Source organism: Panonychus citri, unplaced genomic scaffold, assembly GCF_014898815.1.
Source record: "Panonychus citri isolate SS breed McGregor unplaced genomic scaffold, ASM1489881v1 Contig00133, whole genome shotgun sequence".
NCBI classification, from domain to species: Eukaryota; Metazoa; Arthropoda; class Arachnida; order Trombidiformes; family Tetranychidae; genus Panonychus; species Panonychus citri.
Genome location: NW_026515538.1, coordinates 113,005 through 138,166, shown reverse-complemented (window position 1 = coordinate 138,166; position 25,162 = coordinate 113,005). Strand labels below are relative to the sequence as shown.

Below are 25,162 nucleotides of genomic sequence, written 5' to 3'. Positions count from 1 at the left end.
ACTAACATCTCATCATCATTATGCCGGTCACATGAAGAGTTATCTGTTACCTGGATGAATGAAAATAGGAAGGGAAAAAAATACTAATACTCAACAAAATAATGACCATCATGATAATATTATTATTCAAATAATTTCCATGAGTCTAGATAATAATAGTTATGGAAATGGAAGAGAGAGAGAGAGAGAGAGAGAGAGAGAGAGAGAGAGAGAGAGTAAGATGATATCTTGTCTTTCATTTTTATCTTTCTTTTCTTTCCAATTGGATAACGTGCAATTGAACATTTGGATAGTCTCGAAAAAGATGATTACTATTAGTAAATTAACATGATCATCATCATTTTATTAGGTAGATTCTCATTGAGAAAAGAGATGAACTTTTTTTTTCTTCTCCATCATTATCATGATACAATATCACCAACAACAACAATAATACCCATCAACAAACCTCTTCTGGTAATAGTTTATTATCATCCTCAGTATCATCTGTTTTTGTTTGAATTGACCATTGACTTTAGCCATTATATTATTATCATCATCGTCATCATCATCATCATCTTCATTGTACATGATATATATCAGAGTTACCATACAAAAAAGGATATGCTTTGATAATAACATAATAAGTTAAGCCATGAGAAACTACAACTGCAACAATTTGATTGAAACCTTATGACAAACATGATAAGGTAAGTTAACCAAAAATTAACCAGATTAACAAGTTAACCTTGAATGAAATATACAAAAGGCAATGGATGACAGTTTATCATCATCATCATCATCATCATCATCATCATCATCGTCATTTTCATCACCACCAACAACAATATAATTTGGATATAACAACAATTAAAACCGGATGAGCTTAATAATCAACTAAAGTAGAGGAAGAAAAGAAAAATTTTTCTATCAAATTTTCTTTACCTCCCACTCTCCCTATTCATATCTCTCACTCTCTCTCTCTCTCTTCCTTATCCATTCTCAATTATTTATCATCTTCATGTATCTCAGTTTTCAAGAACTTTCAGTTTTCATGGTGGAAACAAAACAAAAAGAACGATTAATTTCTCTCTCTCTCTCTTACCTGTGTCATTATTGTTATTGTTTTGTTGTTTTCTTCCTTGTAAACTGTGGACCTTTATTGTCATTGAGTAGTTACCATGGTAGTAGAAATGGGAGAATCTGTTAGAACAACAAGAAGAATATAAAAAAAAGTTCTACTTTCGAATAAGTTTTTTTTTCTCTCTCTCTCTCTTTTTGATAGATTTTCTTATCATTTCTTTCATCCATTATGATGATAATTACGATCGTGATGATAACAGGTAAATGATTTTTAAATAATTTAAACTTTTTTTCTATTCTTTTACTTTCACCCTAAGAACTTTTTGTTCTGATCTCAGTTTCGAAATCAAAGAAAAGAAGAAGAAAGAAAAGTTCAATTCTGATACTTTTTCAATTCTCTGACATTTGTCAATGTTTTGCTTTCAAAAATACATAACCCACCCCATGGAAATACAAGGTAACTTTGGTTACTTTTTAGAATATTGAACAATATCATGAAACTATCATGACATATTCACATATATTCAACATAACGATCATTATTTTAATTATTGATTGAGAACTCTATCTCATGTAAATAAACAAAAGTGGAAACTTTACCTTTTCCATGATAGAAAAAAAGAGAAAAACGAAAAAAAAGTTCTGAGATAAGATTGAATTTTACTTCCGTGTTTTTTATCATTGGTAACATGCAATAGATGATGATCATGATGATGATGATGCTATGAAATGATGTGTACAATCAATTGATTAATGATTATCAATAAATGCCTGATTGAATAATGATAATATCTTTTCTGTGTGTGTGTGAGTTTGTGTAGATATTAAATCGCCTCGAGGTGTAACTTTGGGAAGAAAAAGGGAAAATTGAACTTTTTCTTGTCATTTTCATGAATGCGGATAAAATTTTGTCTCTCCCCTGAAATCCTACCTTTTCATCTGAACTCTCATGAAATGCTTTGTGTATGTGTGTGTGTGGATAAAATAAATAATATCTATAATGATAATGTTTCCTGTAAAAGAATTGAATATTAAATTTATTTTTCTCTCTTCTCTCTTACCTTGGTAATTATCATTAAATTGTAATAATATTGATCGCTAATGATTTTCCATGAAATCTTCAATTCTCACCGATTGTTGTTGATGTTACTGTTATGTGAGGTGGATTTTTAATAACAAAATTTTACTTCTAAAAAAGGTACTGATATGGATTTGATGATATCGAACTTTTCATTTCATGTAAGTTTATGAGGAATAATGGTGATGAAAGCGGGAAAAGAAAATATTTATATTATCGTCAGATGAAAATTCGAAGGAAAAATTGTTTTTTTTTGCTTCTCCAGAAAAGCATCAACTATGGTCTATGGAGGAAAAAGGAAAGGGAGAGCAACAAGACCATAATAATTAAAGTCAACAAATGAAGTGATAGTTTGGTTTGTATTTGTGTGTTGAGAGAGGAAAAGAAAAGGTGAGAATAGTGAGAAAGGAGGAAAAGGAGAGAGAGAGAGAGAGAAGATGAAGAGAAAGAAAAACAAAAGTAAAAGAGAGACAGAGGGAGGGAGAACAAAGAGAAGAGGGAGGATGAGAGAAAAAGGTGGAAGATGGAAGATGAAAGGAGGCGGAAAAGGGAGAGTGGATGGAGAAGGTAGAACGTGGAAGAGAGAGAGAGAGAGAAAGTGAGTGGTAATCATTTGAATTTCCAGGTAAATGTTATCATGAATTCGAAATTGATTGAAAGTTTACGTTTGTAGAATTGAGCATTTCTTTCCCTTTGATATACTTTTGATCAACAGATGAAAGAAAATTCGAAAAGAACTTTTTTTTTTACTAATATTTCTTTTCGAAAATTTGGACAAAATTTTTCGTTCCACTTTCTTTACTTCTTTTATATTATTATATTAATACTTTTCTTTTTCTTTACTTTTTCATCCATAATCTACAGAGATTGAAATCAAATTAACTAATCATGATTTCTAGAAATAAAAATATGAAATGATATTTTATTATATTATATTATATCTGGAATATAATAATAATAATAAAAAAAGTTTTGATGGCAATTTGAACCATGTAACTAATATGTTTGGGAAATCAAAGGTTACATTTGGGAAACATTAAACGTTGATAATGATTATCATCATACTTTTCATTACAATTACGATGATTTAATTAACAAGCAAACGTACAAATCCAAATTAATTGTACGATCAATAATTAATGTTTGATTTCCGTTTATAATAGTTAAACATTTGATAATCACAAGAAAATTATAATCAAGAGAAATGACTAATTAAATGAAATTAGATCAACAAAGTTGATACAATTAACAAGGAAAGGTGAACAAATTAGATTAGTTTTGGATTAAAGAGACAAAGTGATTATTTTAATTAATACAAGTTTGACTTTCTCTCTCTCTCTCTCTCTCTCTCTATTGATTTAATCACAATTTCCATTGCTCATCAATTATCATCACCATTCATCATTCAATGATAATCTTTAATCATAGTAATTTTCCTGACCATATTAACGTGATTAACTTGGACAATTAACCTTTGCACGAATCAACAAACAGATGAAACTATTAACTAACAAGTTAATCAATAGATATAAAAAAAGGTAACTAATTGTATGAGAAGTGATGAAAAAAAAAAATATAATCATAATCTAGATTATTAAGTTAGATAATATTAAGATGATTATAACCCCAATTAGCATCCTCATCAAATTGCCTCAGGCAATTGAATATTAATCCTTGATAAAAGTAAACGTTTTCATTGTTAAAAATTATTATTATCATTTCTTATCAATCAGGGTAATGAAAAAAAAAACATGATAATCAAATTGAATTTGCTCACAAGTAATTAATGATGCTAATTGTAAAACCCAAGTAATAATGATGATTAAACAATTATCATCTCAATTATGATGAAAATCAAGTTACATGAAATCTTTTTCTCAATGTAAATGGACCAATCAAGTTAATTGTTAATAATTGTGAATGAGAAAATAATTTTCTACAATCTGATTAACGGTAAAGATTATTTCATCTGTTAATCTAATAACAGAAAAGGATGATGATGATGATAATTAATATTCATTTGAATATATGGAGGATATTTTTTCATCATGAAACTTGATGAATTCATCCTGACGATGTGAAGATAATTATTAATAATCTTCATATACTATCAGCATCATTAGGATTAGTTGATTATTGGATAAATTGTATTACCATTTAGTTTATTATCATTATGATTATTGTGGTAAATTATCAACTAACTAGACTCTTGATTCATGTAACCATGGTGAGAGCTTGTATGGTTTTGATATTTTATTGGCCAAAAAAAGTTCATTCTCATTGTTAATCCATAATAATATTGTATTATATTCATTTTATGGTTTCCTTTCAATGACAATACCTATGATAACAGGTAAATGGCTCTTAATCGATTCTCAATTAGTTTCATTTGCTATTGATTTTTGTTTTCTCCAAACTTTTTCACATTAGATTTTTGTATTATCTCATCTTAATATTTAATCAGAATGTATGGTTCACATGTATGGTGGTTTTTATTAGTATCTTCATGAAACTTTGATGCTTTTATCGATTTTTTCATTTACTCTTTTAACTAACTCAAAAATTAAGTGCTAATTCTGTCTATTAGATGGCACCTGTTTACAGGGAATCTTATATTTCTATCTTTCTCTCTCTCTTTCTCCCATATTCAATTCATGAAAGTATGAGTAGTAAACATTGATAGTAAATCTGTCAATCAGACTACTATTGAAATGAGATTTATGCTGTTAGAGTATTGTAATAAGAGTCGTGTGGCATAAACAATGTGTCGAATAACTTTTTCCAATATTAGAACTTTTTTTTCTTTCCTCAACTCGAATAATAATTCCAAGGCGCTATTTTGAATGATGAAATTTAGCAGAGTTTCACTTTTGGCTTTCAGCGGCAACTCGAACAAAATATAAATATAAAGGTGGAGAAAGATCAATGAGGCGGGATGAAAACGTACAAAAGTACGTGTGGATGTGAGAGAGAAAGAGCGAGCAGAGAGAGAGAGAGAGAGAGAGAGAGAGAGAGAGAGAGAGAGAGAGAGAGAGAGAGAGAGAGACAAAATCGCTTGCTGGCCTGCGATCCGATACTGCATATGGTCGCCTTTCATTGCGTTTTCCAGCTGTTCCATTCTACATTCGCCATCATTTTATCAGCTGTTAATGTTTGACATCTGTCCAGCTACTATCTTAAAATAATATAATGATATTAATCAGCATGGTGATGATAATAGTTAAATAACAAGAGGCAAAAGAAAAACAACAAAAATTGAACAACAAAAACTCAGATCAAATGATGAAATTTTCCAAAATTTTATTAGATAACATAGAGAAAAGTTATCAAACAATTCCAATGTAAAATAATAATAATAATAATAATGATAATAATAATGGCGATAAACAATAAAAGGTACACAGGTAATAATGATAATAGCATAGCGTTAATTTTACTGATAATTATCATGATTATAAACAACAACAAACATGAAATAAATAATTAAGTTGTTGACCCTGGACTTAAACTCAATCAGTTTTCCCTCTCCATCCTCATCCCTACATCTTTACCTTACCCACCTCCACCCACTTCCGCCTCTAAGCCCACCTCAATCTACCTTTGGCTCTCAATCTCTCACTCTTTCATCGCCCTATTACGATACCATAATTAATATTAATACTTCTATTATTATATAAATACATACAAAAGACAATACTGAACAAATGATGAACAATTATCACCAATACAAACTAATCACAATGAACAATCAAATCGTCATCTATTCATCCAAAGTTTGGTAACTGAAATGAAACGATAAATGTAAGTGTCACAATGAGTTATCTTCCTCTACATATTATTAATACTTCGGGAAATATTTGAGACCTCAAGTTACATGGATTCTTTAAAATTGTTAACATTTAATTTCCTTCCAAAAACCTCAGACATAACTCTGCCTATCGGAAAAATAGTAAGAACGTAATCTGAACAATTGTGATTCAGAATTTTCAACCTGCGCAAACTCAGAAAGGTTTTGCTGAAAACCGCGAAAATCAAATGGGAAAAGAGGAAAATTAAAAAAAAAACTTAAGGATAAGTTGGATTTAGATTAAACGACGAGAGAGACAATCATGATTTCTATTAACTGTAACTGTGAGTGTCTTTTAATTGTTTCATTAGTTTAACTAACAATTAGCAGTTTATTAATGGAAACCAAAAAGCTGAAAGAAAATATAAATCAAATTAACTAAAATTGGTACAATTGAACAGTTGAATGTTTGAATCTTTTACAATGTTTTGTGATTGTTGATTATTAGTGAAAATGATTGAACACAATCAAGGAAGCGGAAATAATGATTTAATTTTTAGTCTGATGAGATGATGAACAAAAAAAAGCAAATATTGATTGTTTTAATATCCCTAGAAAGTAATTAACTAAAAAGGATAACAATTTAGAGTTATATATTAACAGTGATTAATAAAAATGATTGATTTCATTTAGTTTTTTATTTGTTTTCGTTTGTTCAAATTTCATCATCTCAAGTTTGTTAATTAGTCAAACAGTTTTGTTCACAATTAGGTTTTGTTTTAGTTTTGTTTTTTTTTTCTGTGCGTTGATTATCATTCATGATTAGTAATTTGATTTTCATCTCAATTCCTATCAGTTGCTTTACATTACAATCACAATCAAAAGGTAAACAATTTAGTAATAGTAGTGTTTTTGTTTTTCGTTTTGTTTTGTCAAATCAAAATTCAATGTTGATTAGTGGAGATAAATAATCAACAATAATTCACAATTAATCGTCTATTTCTTTGACACATCAGCACTATTAATCTCAGCCATGGATGGACGATTGGACCAAAGTGGGTCAGCTCGTCGACCGAATCGTAGTCTAAGTGATGGCGATCGTCCTCCTTTCCTCTCCATCTGATGACCAAATCGATTATACTGGTCAGCTTGTTGATTCTCATTTCTCAAAAAGAGATCATAAAGATCCCTCAAATCTGCTAATCATAATCAAGAGAAAGAGAGAGAGAGAGAGAAATTGAATTAGTTAATTGTCTGGTGAATATCTTCACAACAACAACAAAGAAAAAAACTCCAATTCAACTAATAATATCAAAGATTCATGCAAATCACGTAGGTGAAAATAATAAGACAATTATTTCCCCTTCCATGTTTCATTCAAGTTTCTCAATGAAAAATATCATGAAGTTAATGGTGAACAACAACAGAACTTTTTTGAAACTTTAAGAATCTATTAGGATTATTGTTCCTCATGGATGTTCAGAATCACCATCCATGGTTTCCTCATGTAAATATCCATTGGAATATCTAATTGAAACTCTGAAAACTCACCAGAGATAAAAAAAAAGGAAATACAAATGAACGTGAATTTTAACAGAATCATTTTGAATGGTGAAAAATTAACCAAGTAAATTGTTTCTCATCTAGCAAATTGTTTTACTCTGACTATTATCAAGATAATCATGTATTCAGAATTTAAATTTCAAAATTTAACTTTCGTTTCATTGAAGTTTTTTTCTTCTTCTTCTCCATGATAAATCTGATACATCAGAACTTTGGTTATAACTAATGTAACCTCATAAACTGAATTATTATCATCAACAATGGGTTGATAATGAGAAGTCGTTGAAACGTTAATTGTTTCAAATTTAGCTTACTAATTATACTTAATTTACAATCTTAATTCATTGGTATTGAAATTGAGTTGAGTAAATCAACAGAAAGAGATGAGATTTTATATTCAGGGTTAGATGTTTACCTAGACGATGAAATTTATGATAATTTTCATGGAGATTGAATAATATGAATCATCTTATATTATTATTATCATAAGGATAATCTAATTGGTTTATTTTTATAGTCTCATCAGAATGATAATAATCTCATTAATGATAAAAGATGAGGAGAAACTATTTCATCATCTCTCTCTCTCTCTCTCTCAACTGAATAGTTGTTATAATCAATTTCAATCTATCTCCAAGAGTAACATGAATCAATATGAATTAAACATTAATAGTCTAGGTGATTTATCCCCAATGATCCCAATTGATATCTTCATGATAGTAATAACAATTAATACACTTGTGACAATTTAGTTGAAGTTAACAAACCAACAAGTGATTAAGGTGAATGTGAAACAATTTATGATAATCTTATTGTTATTTTTTTCTTGCTTATCCAAAAGTTATGGTGATTGAAATTTCAACGATAAATATAAGTGTCTCAAGGAGTAATAATTAATAATAATACAATAATTTAACAACAATTAAAAGTTATCAAGTTAATGGTTGTCTATATCTAACCTAGTATCCACTTACTATCGTCGTTTGAATTAACATGACATGAAACCAATGGATTTAAAATGAGGAGGATTGAGGATAAGACCATGAGAGAGACAATTAAATTTGATTTAACCATGATTTCAGTTAATTGTTAATGTGTGTGTGTGTGTGTTTATCTTTGTCTTTGTCTTTTAATTGTTTCCAATCAAATAATCAGCTGAAAATTGGGAGTTTAATTGTTTATGGAACTTGATTTTCCTGGATTTACCTGTGATAAAAGGGAAGAGACAGAAAAAACAATCAGTAATTGTTGTCAACGAAATGTTATCTTGATCATTTAAACGAGATTAACTTGGATCAACTTGGATTTACAGTTTAATCTAATGGATTAACAAGATAATAGGCTTCAAGTTTATCTATTACAAGTAGATAATCATGAAGATGCTGATGATTCCGGTAGATTGAAAAGTTAAACTGATGATAATAACTATTATCATAATGTTACTTGAATTGGACAGTGAAAACGTCGTAGTGAAAATATTATCACTTTAACTTATGAGAACTGGGAATTTCATTCATTCATGTATTGTCCAAATATGAGGGTTGATAACATGGAGATTGTAAAAGTCCAGGGGTGAGGAAAATATAACTGAACTTATCATTATTATTTTGTAACAGAACTTTTTTATTCTATCAAATTTATTAGTCGAAGTGATCATTTTGATAAACATTACAAAGAAAACTCAGTCTAACATCACCATCAACTTCATCCGAGCATCATGATTATCACCATCACTAGCCTACGATTTTCCATGAAAATTCTGACTGAATTGTGGATTGAACAAAAAAGTAACACAATTCCATCAAAATAAATTACTACAATTTAGAGCTAATTACATGGGAAATTGTGTTGATATGATGGAACAGGAAGAGGATGAAGAAAGGGGATTTTGAAATTGTTCAAGAGGAACCATGATCATGATGATCATCATGTAGATTTTGTTGTTGTTGTTGTTGTTGACCAAATTGTTAATATCAAACTGTGAAAATCATTAAATAATAAAAACATTTCATGTGTTGGTTGTGTGTCCCTGACAATTTAGTTATCAAATAAATTGTCTTGTATTCATTTTAATTAACACAAGTAACGGTTATTCTGGTTCATACTGAGTAATCGGTGATATAACTTGATCATTGATTACCATTGGATATCCATTTGAGAAGATAGTAAATAATCAAATTGAAAGGTTCTATCTTAACAATCAAGTAACAATCACCACCAATAAAGTATTCAAGTTGATGGAAACAATTTATTATCATCCGATATACATGGTGTTATTTTCACCATTAAGAAAAAAAAAGGTTCATCATCAACTGAGTAATTTCACTTGACACACCATAAGATCAATGATAATCTAATTGATTCAAATTTGAGTTTCATGTTGTGTTACAATTAGCAAGTGAAATTAAATTAACTTATTCTCTACCAGTTAATTGATTTTGACAGTTTAAGCTCAGATTCAGATTTCTTGCTGTTAATTATCATGAGAAAAAAAATAAGAGCAAAAATAATCCAATCCATTGGTGATAACTTACTTCTTATGAATCTCATACAAACTCATGTCATGAAAACAGTGATTCTCAGGCATCATGATGCAATTGAAATTCATCACTTGTATATAATATTCTGATCAAAATTCAATCCATTCAATTTCATCTCGTAAACATGAACAATCTACTTGTTTAAAACCTAAATAGAATTTCGATAATTTCTGTTTTTTTCCAATTCTACTGAATCAGAGTTTCAAAATGTTCAACCTTGAACTTTTCTTGAACAAACCGATAACCTTCCCATGAGAGACCTCAGGTAAATCAGTCTAATGGAAATGGTAGTTTGGTTAATTAACTAAATCTTCAAATGAATTGATCATATTCATTTTGGTGAACTTTATTTTTGAGTAACATGAGTTATTATATTTTTTTTATTTTTCCTTCGTCTATACATGTTCAATGTGTAATATATCATGAACATGATAGCTGAGTAAATTGAACAAGTAACCAAACTAATGTACTGGAAATAAATTGATTCTGATTATGATGATGAAACTGTAAACTCGGTCAATGGAAACACTGGAAAAAAATGGTACAATTTAATAATAGGATAATTAACTTGCCCATTAAGTTAATCATCGTTTGAACAATTGAACAAAATTCTTACCATGTTAGTTATCATTATGTTGAAACATTGAACATGGAGACAATAGTTTTCATGGGGAACATATTATTCAGTCTATTAATTTCATGATAAAGAAACTTGAAATCTTAAACATAGTGGAAGTTTTAGTTTCCATTGAAAAGTTTCAAATCCATTCTCATGAAATTATCTCAATCTTCATGTAAAACATTTATTCATTTTGTGAAATGTCTCAAGTTTATTAATTCATGAATGAAATTATAATCATGTTTATTGATCGAGTTCAGAGTTTATCTTTTAACATGATAAAAGTTATTGATCTTATTGAAAACTCACCTCGTCTCAGTGTTGATCTAGAATTTGAGTAGATCTGATCAACTTTTCATCTAATTCCTAATAGTAAATTGTAATTAGGTTGTCAAATTGATTAATTAAAAGTTGAGATCTTAATCCGGCTCTTGTAACTTTTTTTTTCTCAATCAAATCAATACAATTAACGAGTAACGAAAATGGTAAACAATCAACAATCAGGATAAACTGTTCTCAACTCAATTAACTTTTGATAGAATCAATTAAAATGTAAATTCACTTGATTATCAACCTTGATTGTGATAAAAATAGATGAAAATTTAATATGAAAACTAATTCTTTGCCAAATAATTAACTAAATATATTAATTTCCAGAAACCTTCAATAACAATCTAATAATTGATTAACAATTTTACCATTTACAATTCAAATGAAATTACATATTAACATGTTCTTGATTATCATTTATTAATTTGATTCAATTAGATGATAAAATTTAATCAATATGATTACAAACTGGAATCACAATAATTAATTAATTGTGTTCAACTATTACAACTCTTAATCTTAATCATGATAAACAATCAAGCCAGAAGGTGTTAGATTGATAATTAACTTTCAGATTTGAATAGTCACCCAAATAATTATTGTTGGTAATTTTTTTTTTGCTTCCTGTTGCTTAATTGTTGACTAATTGTTGCCAATGGACTTTCATTATTAGTTTGATACTATTATCGTTGTTTTAATCTTGATTATGATTAAATTGCCCAGATAAGACTGTCAATATAAAAGTTGAGATGGTAAATTGTTTTGCCAATACTTTCATGATAAAATTCTGGTTTTTATCATCATGTCAATGAATATAATTAAATTTACTACATCAACTTATGGAAAACTATTGTCACTATTTCCAACTGATTATTATTATTATATGATTACAATGGTTATTTAATTTGAATGCTGTTTCATGTTTACAAAATGATGATTACCCTGAATTCATTATGAACAAAGTTATTATCGGAATTAGATGATGAAGTATATAATTATTTCATGGTGGAAACAAGAACTGAACGATGAATGAGGGAAAAAAAGGTGAGTTAATCTATCACTTCCTGATAATTATCGAGCTGAACATTGTACATGAACTGATTCAATTAACAAGATGAAAGTTATAATTATCAACCTGAAGAGTGTTAATCCAAATGGTCAATGGGTTAATGAATAGACCATCATGCAAGAAAATCATAACAATCAATTTACTCTTTGATTAAAAAAGAGATGATTAAATGTGTTGTGTGAATGTTTGGGTAATCATCACATTGATTTGATTGAATTTATCACGAATCAAATTCGAGATTCATTCGCTGAAACTTCCAACATTGTTCTAATCAGATTCTCTTGCAACTTTATCCTGTTTCCTTTGATCCTTTTCATGATAATATGTTGAATCTTTGAATTTTAATCTCTCTCTCTCTCTCTCTCTCTTGACAAGTATATTATAATAATATCATGTCAAGATCCTCAACTGAACATAACAACCGATCGAACTACATTATCATGATAATATTATTTTCATCGCTATGAATGAATACAAAAGATGATGTAACGGTAAACAACAATGTTTGATGTAAGACTTTGTTTCAAGAGGTTTTTATTTTGTTCTATTTTTTTTTGTTTTTCTATTCTTTTCGAACCTTTTTCTCAACACTTGAGAACTGGCAACGAAATTTTCTATTACTACTGTTCCAATCGAGGAAATGAAGGCAAAATGATCACCATGATCCCCTAGAATCAACAAATCTCATGCTAATGTAACAATAACAAGGAAAATCGTTAGCATTGTGATTGCAAGAATATTAATGTGAACCAAGAGGCAAAGTTTTACATACTCGTGACTTGAATTCAATCGCAATCAATTGAACGAGTATTTAGTTGATTATTATTACTCATACACCTTAATCATGTTAATCTATTGAGATTTGGTTGATTACTTTCTAAATCATGAGTTAATCTTTTTCTCATCATGTATCTTTACCTACACAATTCTAAAACATATTGTACGATCGCTACTTCTTAATCGGTAATCATATTTGTCCAAATTTCGATTCTTATATTGTCCAAAGTTCGTTGGTTAAAAAGTGACATTTTCAATAATGAATTTGGCCAATGTCCGAAATCAGTCCAAATGTATTGTTATTGATGTCGATTGATCCAATTTTCTCTCATGAATATACAGAATAATATCGAATGCTGTTTTCGATTATCTTTTCAGCTCGTTCTGGAGTCTTTTGTCCCATGTTTGCATCAGAAATCGTGAATCGTATTCATTTCATGGTGATTATCAATAGATCAACATTCAACTTGGAAAATTTCAAGTCGAGAGATTGAAAATTCTGAGAACCGAAAGCTTGAAAAGCTTCACAGGTTCAATCAAGAAATTAGAAAATGAAACAAATTAAAGCGATTAACTAATTGGTAAACTATTTTAATTGATTGATTATTGTGATAGTTTATTTAGTTATCCATCTAATATCCTCATGGGTAATCAATCAAAATGAACTTTGTCTTCAATATTCTGAAACATGGTAAGTTTCATGATAAGCTGGAATAAAAATTCAAACCAGAAACATAGACTTTCAATTATTTAGATGTGTTTGGTATTTAAAAGTCAATTATAATTAAGCAAATCAAAATCTGATCAGTTGATGTATTGAACTAAAAAATTGGAAACATTTCCAACTATCATGATGATGACATTAATTAGTTGATTTAGTTCATAAAATTGAATCCAAAAGAATCATCATTATCCATTAAAATTGATTGGATTCAATTTTTGTTAATTAGTAATAATTATCCAAAAGTTATCAGGTTAATTAGATTCAATGTATTACAAGATTAACAATTTAAATAAATTCAATAATCAGGAGGTTGTTCAGTTGACTGTTTATGAAAATTCATCAAATCATCATCATGGAAACCGTTTCAATGATAATCATAAATGACATTCGTTTGGTTAATTCATATAATAAATTGTGATTAAAGTTAATCTTATTATTATTATTTGGTTGCTCATTGAATCAGTTAAATCCAGTTAATGGTCATTGATGATTAATCTGACAGGTATTAGATTAGTTTCAAGGTTTTAACCTCCATCATGAAATATTATCATGAAGGAGGAAATAAATTAACTATGAGATGTAAGTGATTTTCCCAATCTAATAATATAATTCAATTCATTTTTATTATCCCATTTTATTAATGAAATTGATAACAATCAGGTTAGAATAAATTTCAATCAATTCTGTATCGATATTAACCTGTACTGATGGTGAAATTTTCCGGAACAGAAAATCAACTTGAAGATAAAATAATAATATTATTTCAAATCTTCTCATGAATTCATGATGGTGTTCATGTGGATGGATGTAAGTTAATGAGGCCGATGAAGTGTTTCAAAAGGTTTGATGGTTTTCTTTAAATCATTTCAACTAATTGATACGTTCGTCTATGTGATTGACTGATTTCATGGGTGAATATCATGAAAACCTACAATTTCGAGGTGAAAAATTCAATTCCAAAGGTTAAAGGGTTATAATAAATCTCTGGCCAGCAACCTTGAGCTTTTACGAAGTTAATTTGCCAGAGACTTAATCATGGTTGTGGTTGGAACTTTATTCATTTATTATCTTGCAATTATCTTATCCTGAATCACTCAAAAGTTTTAAAATCATTGATCGGGTGTAAAAATCATCATGAAGAAACACCAGAAAACTTAATTCTCAAAATTCTGATAGGTTTGAGTAATTGAGATGAAGTTCAACTTGATGATTGGTGAAAAATTTACTGATATCATGTTAGTTATCATGAAGGCTTCTCAAAGCACAGACATAATTATATCTTAAATGAATAACTGAATCAGAGTTGGAAACTGTATCGGTAAGAACTGAACTTTTACCATGAAGGTTAAGGTTTCCACCTACAAGAATGTCAAACTTTACGTGTTATCATCACGATAATGATAACAATATCAGAAAACTCTTGATAACAAATGATAACAATGGTGAACAAACTCATCTACTCAATTTCCAGTTTTTACCCTGAAAAATCATGATTTTTATTACATATAATCTGAAAAAGAATAGCTGAAAATTTCATCTTTCTGCTCTCAATCTCTTTCTCATGATCATCAAGTTTATATCTATTTTCGTACATGAAACTACCATGAAAACTTGAAGAAAATTTCAAACATAATCTCTTACTTATCTTTATCTGTTTTCCATTCTCATCCTGTTATCGTTTCTCTTTTTTTTTCAGCTGAAAACAAAAAATTATCACTTGAAAAAAAAAATATTCTGACGATGATTAGAACTGAAAATTGTTTGAAAAAAAAAGATGATGAATCAACTAATATGTCTCAAGTTATTACTTTCCATTGGAGAGGAAATTTCTTACATGGGAAACTATTAGGAACTTTCTTTGTCATCATCATCTCTCATTCTTGTTCATCATCCTCATCATTTTCATCATCTTTTCATCAAGTTTCTTAGGTAACTTCATGTGAATGAAGGGGAAACTTTTTTGTTCAATTCTGTTCTTAAAATTTTCTTCCTCAGCTTCCAGAACTTTATCAACTTTATTTATATACTTTCGACAGTTAATATCCCTTTTGAATGACCATTTTTTTGAATCTCCATCACCACCAACACCCAATTCATCATCCACCCATCACCAGCACCTCAACATCATGGATGCTCTGAACACTCATCAAACTGACATAATCTTATCATATACTTGAGACTTAAATATCATCATCATCATCAACTGAAACGATGAGAAACATGAAATAAAAGGTTTCCAACATTGAGAATGTTATTTTTCATCATGTTTAAAACTGATACAAGATAAAAAAATTCAATATCAAATGAACATATTACATGGTAGTTACAATGGAAAAAGTTTCAGTTCTTGAAATGATTCTTAAATCAATTGTTTCAATCAGAACAAGAGATGGAAAAAAAATAACAGGGAGTGTGAGTGTTTCCATGGTGGAATTATGTTTAATATCAAACTATTGGAGAGATAATGATTCAGAAATTTGAAGAATCATTCATATTTCAATTCATCTATCATGGGAAAAAAAATTCTGACGTTAATTCATATTTCTATTACTACTAATATAGAGCATTATTATCATGTTTCAGTGCGAAATTATCATGGATTGTGAAAGAAGTGAAAACTTTTTTCATCAGTTTCAAGAATCGTTCAAGACTAAAGTTGATCCTCATGAAATTCATGATAGATTTAGATATCGAGAGTTTTCAATGAATTTTCAACTGAAAATCAGTCATGATAAACTCTTGAAATGATGTATCTGAATTTACCCTGAATATAAATTGTTACCCTTGATAATTAACATTAAAGTGAAAACATTTATCTTAATTAAACAATTGTTATCACTTCATCATCTTGTCTGATGTCTTGATTGTTGTTTATTTCATTTAAATATCATGATAATTAATTCAGCTTGCCTGGAAATCATCATGAAAGTAACAAATAAAAAGTTTTCCTATTAAATTAACTTTCTTATAACTCAAGATGAAACTTAATTATCATTACTCACAACTCTGGTATTAATCATAATCATGATTAAAGGGTTTAATTAACACAAATATCGTTTTAATTATTTATAATCTAAATAACAATTTAATCATAATTATCTGTCTCTCTTCATGGAAACTTTGAACTGAGAATAAAAAAAACTCAAAGACAATTAAACAATTGATGATAATCTCATTTATCAGTTAGCCAGGAACATCTAATCAACTGATTAATCAACTGATTGTTATGATTAAACTTAATGATGTTTAATGAATATTTAAATACATAGTTTGTTGATTATAATCAACATCATCAAGGTAATGATGTTAATCATGAAAACAGGGAGAAAAGTTCTGGAGGCAGTTTCAATCCTTTTGTTATCATGATAATAATTTTCATCTTTAATTCAGATTCTTAATGATGTTAACCATGATTATGAACTTTGGTTAACCATCAAACTAATCATCATCACAATAACAATAAGATAATGAGATATTTACCTTGTCTACTTTGTTGATTGTTGTTAATTATTAACCATTTAAAAAGATTAACTCAATTTCGCATTACTACAAATAACTGAATTAACTAATTGATTAATTGTTTTCACCTTCGAAAGGTAAAAAAAAACAACAACTCATAATCTAATTGACTTTTTGGTTGTGTTGTTGTTGTTAATTCAATGGGATTGTGATTATATCAGATTATAAGGTTAACAATGTAAATTATATTTTCTATTTCAAATTGTTGACCTGAAACTTGTTCAGATCATTAATCCGATAATTCTGAGTCTATGGAAACAAAAATTTCCTCCTAATGTTATATACATGTATCTTAATTTGGATAAATTGTTAATCCTAATGATTATGTTAAGCCAATCGTTAAGTATATCCAATGAATTTAGTTGATTACCTATGATGATTAGTCTTGTTCAATAAATGATTAACATTGTTGGTTATTAATGAAATAAAAGGTTTACCTTATTATGTAATTGATCAACTTTATTCTGATTATTTGATTCACCTTCTCATGATTAGATTATCATGATTATCAGTTTTTCAAAGTGAATTGAGATACAGTCAATCTCTTTTGGTTGAGACACTTTGTGCAAATGAATGAAACGGGTAAGCAAATGAATGGGACACTTTTTGTTCCCGCTAAGAAAAGTCATAAAACATTTTATTGCTTTCGCAAAATTTGAAACAGTTGATACAAATGGAGGAAACACTTTCTCAAATGGATGCAACAGTTAGTTAATTTTCGATAATTTCTTCGTCTAAACAACGAGAAATATATGTTTGCATGTTTTTATAATAATTTTTGCAATCATTTTCATCAATAACTTCAGAAGCTAATCTGAGTCCATTAAAAACTTCATCACTATTTTTTGGGTTAGTTTTTTTCACATAGTATTTGAGTTGATTGAAGAGATTTTCAATGGGATTTAGAAACGGAGAGTAAGCGGGTAAATATACTAAGTGATGACCTGAATCTTCAACCATTTTTTCAACATTACCAGCATGATGGAAACGAACATTATCCATTACGATATTAGCACCAACGATACCATCACTTTCTAATCGCTGAAAGAACTGTGAGAGATAGTCAATGAAACTGATTGTGTCGTAACATGTATCCTTTGCTTCATAGAAGTATAAAGATTGATAATTCATAGCTGCACACACTGAAAAGTTTTTACCTCGAACTGCTTTCACTCGAAGATTTGATTTTTTCCCGATCTCCGAATATCCATAATTCAGCCTCGCATGGATTTGAACACCCGTTTCATCAACGAAAAAAGTTTTTCTCTATCCATTCTAATAAATAGCCTAGCATATTCCAATCTAGCTTTGATTTGTTGTTGAGAATTTCTCCTTTCAGGAACAATTGAAACTCTTTTGAATGAATAGTGTAATCCAGTTATATAACGATGAACAGTTGATGGATGAACACTCACACTAAATTCATCTTGGATTTTATCCTTAATTTCATCCAAAGTGAGTTGACAATTATTGTCTAACCAACACCTAATCGAGTCAACTATTTGTTGATTAAGTTTTTTTTGGCGATGAGACTTTGGTTTCTCGAAAACTTTTGATTGTTTAAAACGATGAACAATTGTTCGAATCGTACTCGGTGAAACATTAAACAAATCACTGATTTGAGTTGAATTTTTACCACTTTCATGAGCATCAACAATTAACTTTTTAATTTCAACACTAATTTTCACCATTTTCACTGAGAAAAATTAACTATTTAACCTTAGGAAAACCTTAAAAGAAAATGACCTAACAACAAGTGTCTCGTCCTTACCCAAAACTGTCCCGCTCATTTGGGTTAACTGTTTCAAATTTTGCGAAAGCAATAAAATGTTTTATGACTTTTCTTAGCGGGAACAAAAAGTGTCCCATTCATTTGCTTACCCGTTTCATTCATTTGCACAAAGTGTCTCAACCAAAAGAGATTGACTGTAAGATGAAAATTGAGAAAATCCCTCAACTCTTGTGGTCAACATAAAATCAAACCAAATGGTCAAGCAAAATTATTTTACCTTACTAACAATATCTTCCTAACGAGTGACCATTTTGATCAGGTAAAGTGTTCATGTTATTGGATGATGATAATAATTATTTCATGTTGATTGATTTACTTTACACTCTTCTTGATCAATATGAATATTTCATGTTCATCATTTCATTCTGATCATTTTTCATCAAATTTGGTCGAGTTGAAATTTTCCGGATCAACATGATCGTTATAATAATAACTTATACTCTCAATATCAATTGGATAATTTGATTAGCAAAATTGATGATTAAACTTTTGTTTTTCTATTTCCACTTTCATCTAATATCAAAGTGTTTTCATTTTCCTCCATTGCGGATCCTCTCTTTCCACCCGGTGGGTTTTCACTGAGCTGAACAACAAAAATATTCAACAATCTTCAACATCTCATGATAATTGTTTCACCCATCAACTTTTGGTGTTGATTGTTCATCAATCCAATAGTAAAACAATTATCATCTTCATCAGAAAACAAAGTTCTCATGATGAATTCATTCAATATCCATCGGTGGGTGGTACAGCTGATCGATAATAATTCATAAGTAATCATGAGGATAAAAAATCCTCTTCAATTGAAGTACATTAATTTTACTCTGAAATTGAACTTTTCTCATGTTAACTGATTGAAATTTTCCCCATGTAATCATTTGTAAACCTTAATCACAATTAATCCCTTTCAATGTGATTGATACACTTGAACAAGGGGAGTAACAATTAAGGATTTGATTAATGGTTACATTTAATTTCCTCTGTTAATCTATTGGCTATAATATATAAATTATATTGATTACAAGTTAATCTAATCTCATGTTAAGGTTAAATTGATTAGTTTCAAGGGTAAGATAATCAACAAGAACAATAATCCACAAAAAAAATGGTTAATCAACAACTTTAATCACGTAGCAAAGTTAATTAAGAAAAGGTTCATTTTGATTGTTGTTTTATTGGTGGACTGGGAGTGATAATCAGTTTGTATGAATTTATTTCAACTGAACATCATGAAAAGATATGAATCCGAATATTATTATTATCATTTGATTGTTGTTACTATTAAGAAATGACAATTATCATTACCACTGGTTGATTGTTGGTTGATTTGAGTATTTGATTAGTCAATAATTATTGTTCAAATGTCACGAGTTTAAACAATCAAGACTGATTGTGAATCACAATTGAACTTATCAATCAAATCAGTAACTAATCTTTATAAGGGTTGATTAACTTTTCATTTAATTTGATTAAATCAATCATCTTTACACTCCCGTTGTAACAATTAAGATAATAGTAGTTAATGGTTGGTGTAGGTGGTTACATGGTAATCCGATTAATCCGATAGACAATCAGGACAATATATTATTTGAGACTCTGAAATTCTGAAATTCTGACCTTATTATCGTAATAGTTTTTGTTAATTATCAATTTAAGTGCATCTATGTTGATTGTGTTTATAAAATTTTCGGTAAATTATCAATTCAGATGAGAATAATTAAAACTCATGATGATCATTATCATGGTTTAAAATTTAAAACTGGAATACTTATTATTACTTTTAAGCTGAATATCAGATTACTCTGAACTTTATCATTTGATCAACTGGTGTAATGATGCTCAGTGAAACCAGAACTTTTAGAAACCTCATAATCATCAGATTTTCAAGGTTTTCATGATAATATTTCATATACATGAAATTTAAACATGAATTATGATATGGAAGCAAAATAGATAAAACTGATTCTTAAACCATTAAAGAATGAACAAAAAAAAGTTCAATTCTAATTGTTTTCGTCTCGGTGTATTGGATTACATTGGAATCAGAATAATAATAATAAAACTCATGAAAAGAAAATGGTGATAAAGTTTTGAATGGAAAAACTTTGATTCGTAAATTGTTGTTGATTTAATTCAATCAAGTTTTTTTAACTTTATTCAAACCTGTTGATCTGTTGGAAACTATAAGTTCAATTCTGAGTTTATCATGTTATTCAATCTGAAATTGAAAACACACAAAATTTACACATGTCTTTTTCACTGTTTACTTAATCATTACCATGATATCTTCATGAACCCATTGAAAAAAAGGTATTCAACTGATGATGATGAACAACATGATTAAAGGAATTAAATTTTTCTATTCAATTGTATCATTCAAATGAATCAAATTCCATTTGTACAGAGAAAAGTTCTGAAAGTTGAACAGAAAAGGAAATAATGAAAAACACCGAGAATGTTTTTCGAAACTTTTTGGGAAAAAAATTTCTGATTAACTATTATTCACTTGGAACTTTAAATGGTAAAATCTTTAACAATCAAATCCAATTGAAAGAGAATCAGAAAATAAGTAAAAAGTTCTAATACATCGAGTTCGAAGTTCTAAAAAAAAAGTTCTGAATCAACAGGGAATGAATATTTTTCCACCTTTCAGTTTATATCGATCATGGGAAAACATGATCATTATCAGAACTCTTGGTGAATTTTACATGGAAATGATTAAAATTGATTATCACAACTTTTTGTCTCTTCCAATTCAATGGGAACTCTAATTGTCATAGTATAGAGATTTGATCTTGTAACAATTTAAATTGGAATTAAGTTAAATCATGTTATCCCAAATGGTAATGATAATCATGATTGAATATTTTGATGATAATTATCATCAGGGAAACATGAAAATAGTTTTTTCCACTTGATTATAATGATAATTAACTTGATAGATAATTAAAGTTGCATTGAAACATTTTCAACACTTTGAAATTAACAATTCATTAATTATCATGATGATACAAACTGTTTCCTTTATCAATTTAATTACGATATTTAATTGTTACCTATCAACCAGATATATCTCTCAATCTAGTTGATTGTTATTGTCTTGAACAATTTAATTGTTACTCAATTCAAATCAATATTGTATTACAGCTTGGTCAATGTTAATTACTTAATCTTAATTGTAATTATCATCTTAATGAATACTTGATCTTGATTGTAGTAAAAATTTCAGAGTTAATTGTAGCTTAATTGTGATTATTGTATTAGTACAAAGTTAATGTTAAATGAAATTAAAAAAGATTCCAATCAAATTTAAACTATTGTAACAATTGGATTAATTTAATTGTCAATAAGTTTTTCGTCTCAATATTTGATCATCTTAATCCATTAAACTTGTTAACAATTAAATCAAATTGAATCAACATTGTTGTAATTGTTGTTGATAAATTGTTACACCTTGTTAACTATTATCGTTAACTTTTCAATTAGAATTGTAATCAGAAAGTAATCTCTTGACAATTAAATCTAATTACAAACAACAACAAGGAGAAAAAAAGTTTCATTTTCATTTCATCAGATTCAATTTTGATTACTGATTGGCTGATTAACCAGCTTGTTGATTAGTTAATTGTTATTGTTAAATCAATCAAAGTAAATTGAACTTATCGTGCCATTGATTAGCTTAATCACAAGCTTACAATATTTACTTTAGTTAATCAATGTAACAGAAACCAATTTATGTTTCAACATATTGATTGTTAATCTCCTCTCGATTAATCTGATTTAATCTCAAAAGGGATTAATGTTAACTCTTAATCAACTTTTTTACTCTCACAATCATAATTATCTTAATTGAACATCAGCTGATTGTTGAACTTTTCTTTTTATTTCTTCACAGATTTGTTATTAATTTCAATTGATTCTGGAATCTGATTGAATCAGGGAGAACTCAGGGTTTAGATTATCATGATTACTTCAATGATTAATAACTAAAATTTCAACAATTTGCTGAACTTTTCTTGATTCATTTGGTGTATAGGTTCAAGTTTCCTCATTCATTTCATGATGATTGAACTTTTTACTTTGATGGGGTGAAAAAAATTGTTACCGATCAAAGTTATTGAATTAATGGATATCGTTGAGATACTTAAACTATTTCATACAATTTCAAGTGTCATTAGTAATTATCATTAATTGTAATTGATACCAGTTGATCAGTAAATTGTTACCTATCTGTTGATATTGATTTTAATCCAGTTTCCCAATCATTTGGGTGTAAATTGTTGATCGAAATTAAATTTATCGAGAAAAAGGTAAAAAATAAACTCGAAAAGAAAAGTTCTTAGAGTATTTTTTTTTACTCTTCTTTTTTTCTCAATAAGATATTCATCTGAATCCATAATGATGATTATCATGATTCCAAATCTGATTGACCTAACGGTGAATTTATTGTTATACGATTATCATTTGAATGAGAGAGAAAAAAGTTTCTCATTTTGAGAAGAGTCGATCAATTTTTCTCCATTTGAATCGTTTCTCCTTTTTTTTTTCATTAGAACTTTTCTTTATCTCGATTTTTCCATCAGAACTTTCGACTCGAAAACATTTTCGACAGGTAATCTGGAGCCCATGAGGAATGACGAAAGTTTAACAATATAATTCAATCTGATTAACTGAACATTCTGATTACTTTTCATTCAATTCTCATTTCTAAATTTCAATATCTGATTTGATATAAAAACTTTTTCACTTTTCAGTGATCAATTTAATCAATTCCAGTTGATTAGTTGGGAAAAAAATTCTATCAATATTTAATTACAACTGGAAAATAGTTGATTAAACTTTAACCAATTTGATCCAATGTTAATTATTTAAATTAATCAATGAAAATAGTGAAAAATAGTCACTTACCAGATAAAATTGATTGTCAAGTTAATGATATTGTTCAAATTTGTGTCCGATTATTAATAATTTAGTTAATCTAACAACACAAAGTGAAAGTAAACAATTAGTTGATTGATTAGCGATATGGTTGATTGTTGTTGGGGTGATTAGGTGACAATCAAAAAATAAAGTAATGGTAACAATTTGTGTAAACTAATAGTAAACAAATCAAACGTAACAACAGAAATCAAAATGATTAATGATCCTCAATGTTATTAATTGATTACAACAACAAGAAAAACATTCAATGAATGGGAAATGGAAATGATCAAATCTTTATACTCACACTATTAAAATTGATTGTAGTAAATTGTAAATCCAAAGGATTAAATTGTCTACATAAAATGTTTTAAACTTTGCAAATGATCAATTTAGTTTATTAAGATTACTAATCACTGATGAACATTAACTGATTTTAACTAATCAGATGATTGAAACAAGCAAAATAATGTTGTTCACTCAAGGATTTTGTATGAATAACTGATTCAGTTGAAATTTTCAGGGAGGAAGATAAATGAAGAGTGGGAGTGAGAGTATCTAAAAAGAGAGACCAAAATGAGAGAGACAGACAAAGTTCTGGGAGTATTATCATTATCAGCATTATTGTTATTATTATTATCATTATGATACAGATAGGACAGGAGATTGAGCATTCGCCTCAGAATTTAGTTCTAGAACTTTATCTTGGAACTTTTTTTTCCTTTTTTTTTGTTATCTTCTTTTTCTCAATGATAACCTTTTAGCTCTAATATTCATGTAATGATGATAAAAGATGATGGAAAATGATAAAAAAACTGAGAACTGGGAGTTGATAATTTATGGATATGAAGAAAGGGAATGAATTTCCTCCTTTTGCCCACTTGCCAAGAATCTCTGATAAAAAGACTGAATAAAAAACAATAATAGAATGAGAAAAATTCTGGCTCAGAATCTTTGTTTCCATAATCATCATCATGAAATTATGGCGGAAAAAAGTTCATCCCTCATTGTATCTATATGTTGATGGCGATAATAATGTTTACCAAACTGTTGACATCATTTCATGATGATGATGATGAGATGATAATATGGATCTGATATTTATGTAATAACAATACTGTGAGTTACATCTGGATTGTTAGAAAACTTTAGATTTTGACAATTTGAGATTAGAGATAGATAAGCTTAACAGCAAATGATTTTAGATGATTGCTTAATCAACCATTTTATCTAAAGATAGAATTGATCTTTGTTTGGTTTTTCGATGAATATTGAACTGAAATTACCTGTGATTTGATTATTGATAATTTGAACATTGAACGACATTTAATTTAATCAAATCATTTACCATTGAAGACATTGTCTATGGAGATTTTTACTAA

At 28.4% G+C, this 25,162-nt stretch overlaps 1 protein-coding gene across 1 annotated transcript; it reads right to left on the bottom strand.

The window, feature by feature from the left end:
• Nucleotides 1-6,253: 6,253 nt before the first annotated feature.
• On the bottom strand, nt 6,254-24,330 carry LOC128390991 (short neuropeptide F-like). Its single transcript, XM_053350811.1, has 4 exons — nt 24,088-24,330; nt 23,769-23,838; nt 8,450-8,696; nt 6,254-7,126 (listed from the first exon to the last, which is right to left on the bottom strand). The coding sequence occupies exons 3-4, from the start codon at nt 8,562-8,564 to the stop codon at nt 6,924-6,926; spliced, it is 318 nt and encodes a 105-aa protein (XP_053206786.1). The 5' UTR covers nt 8,565-8,696; nt 23,769-23,838; nt 24,088-24,330; the 3' UTR covers nt 6,254-6,923.
• Nucleotides 24,331-25,162: the final 832 nt, after the last annotated feature.

Excerpts from the sequence above, each read along its gene's own strand:
- LOC128390991 (XM_053350811.1), bottom strand. The coding sequence starts at position 8,564 with ATGGTTAAATCAAATTTAATTGTCTCTCTCATGGTCTTATCCTCAATC. Across the intron at positions 7,127-8,449 it reads CGATAGTAAGTGGATACTAG|CAGATTTGAGGGATCTTTAT; the intron begins GTTAGATATAGA and ends GATTATGATTAG.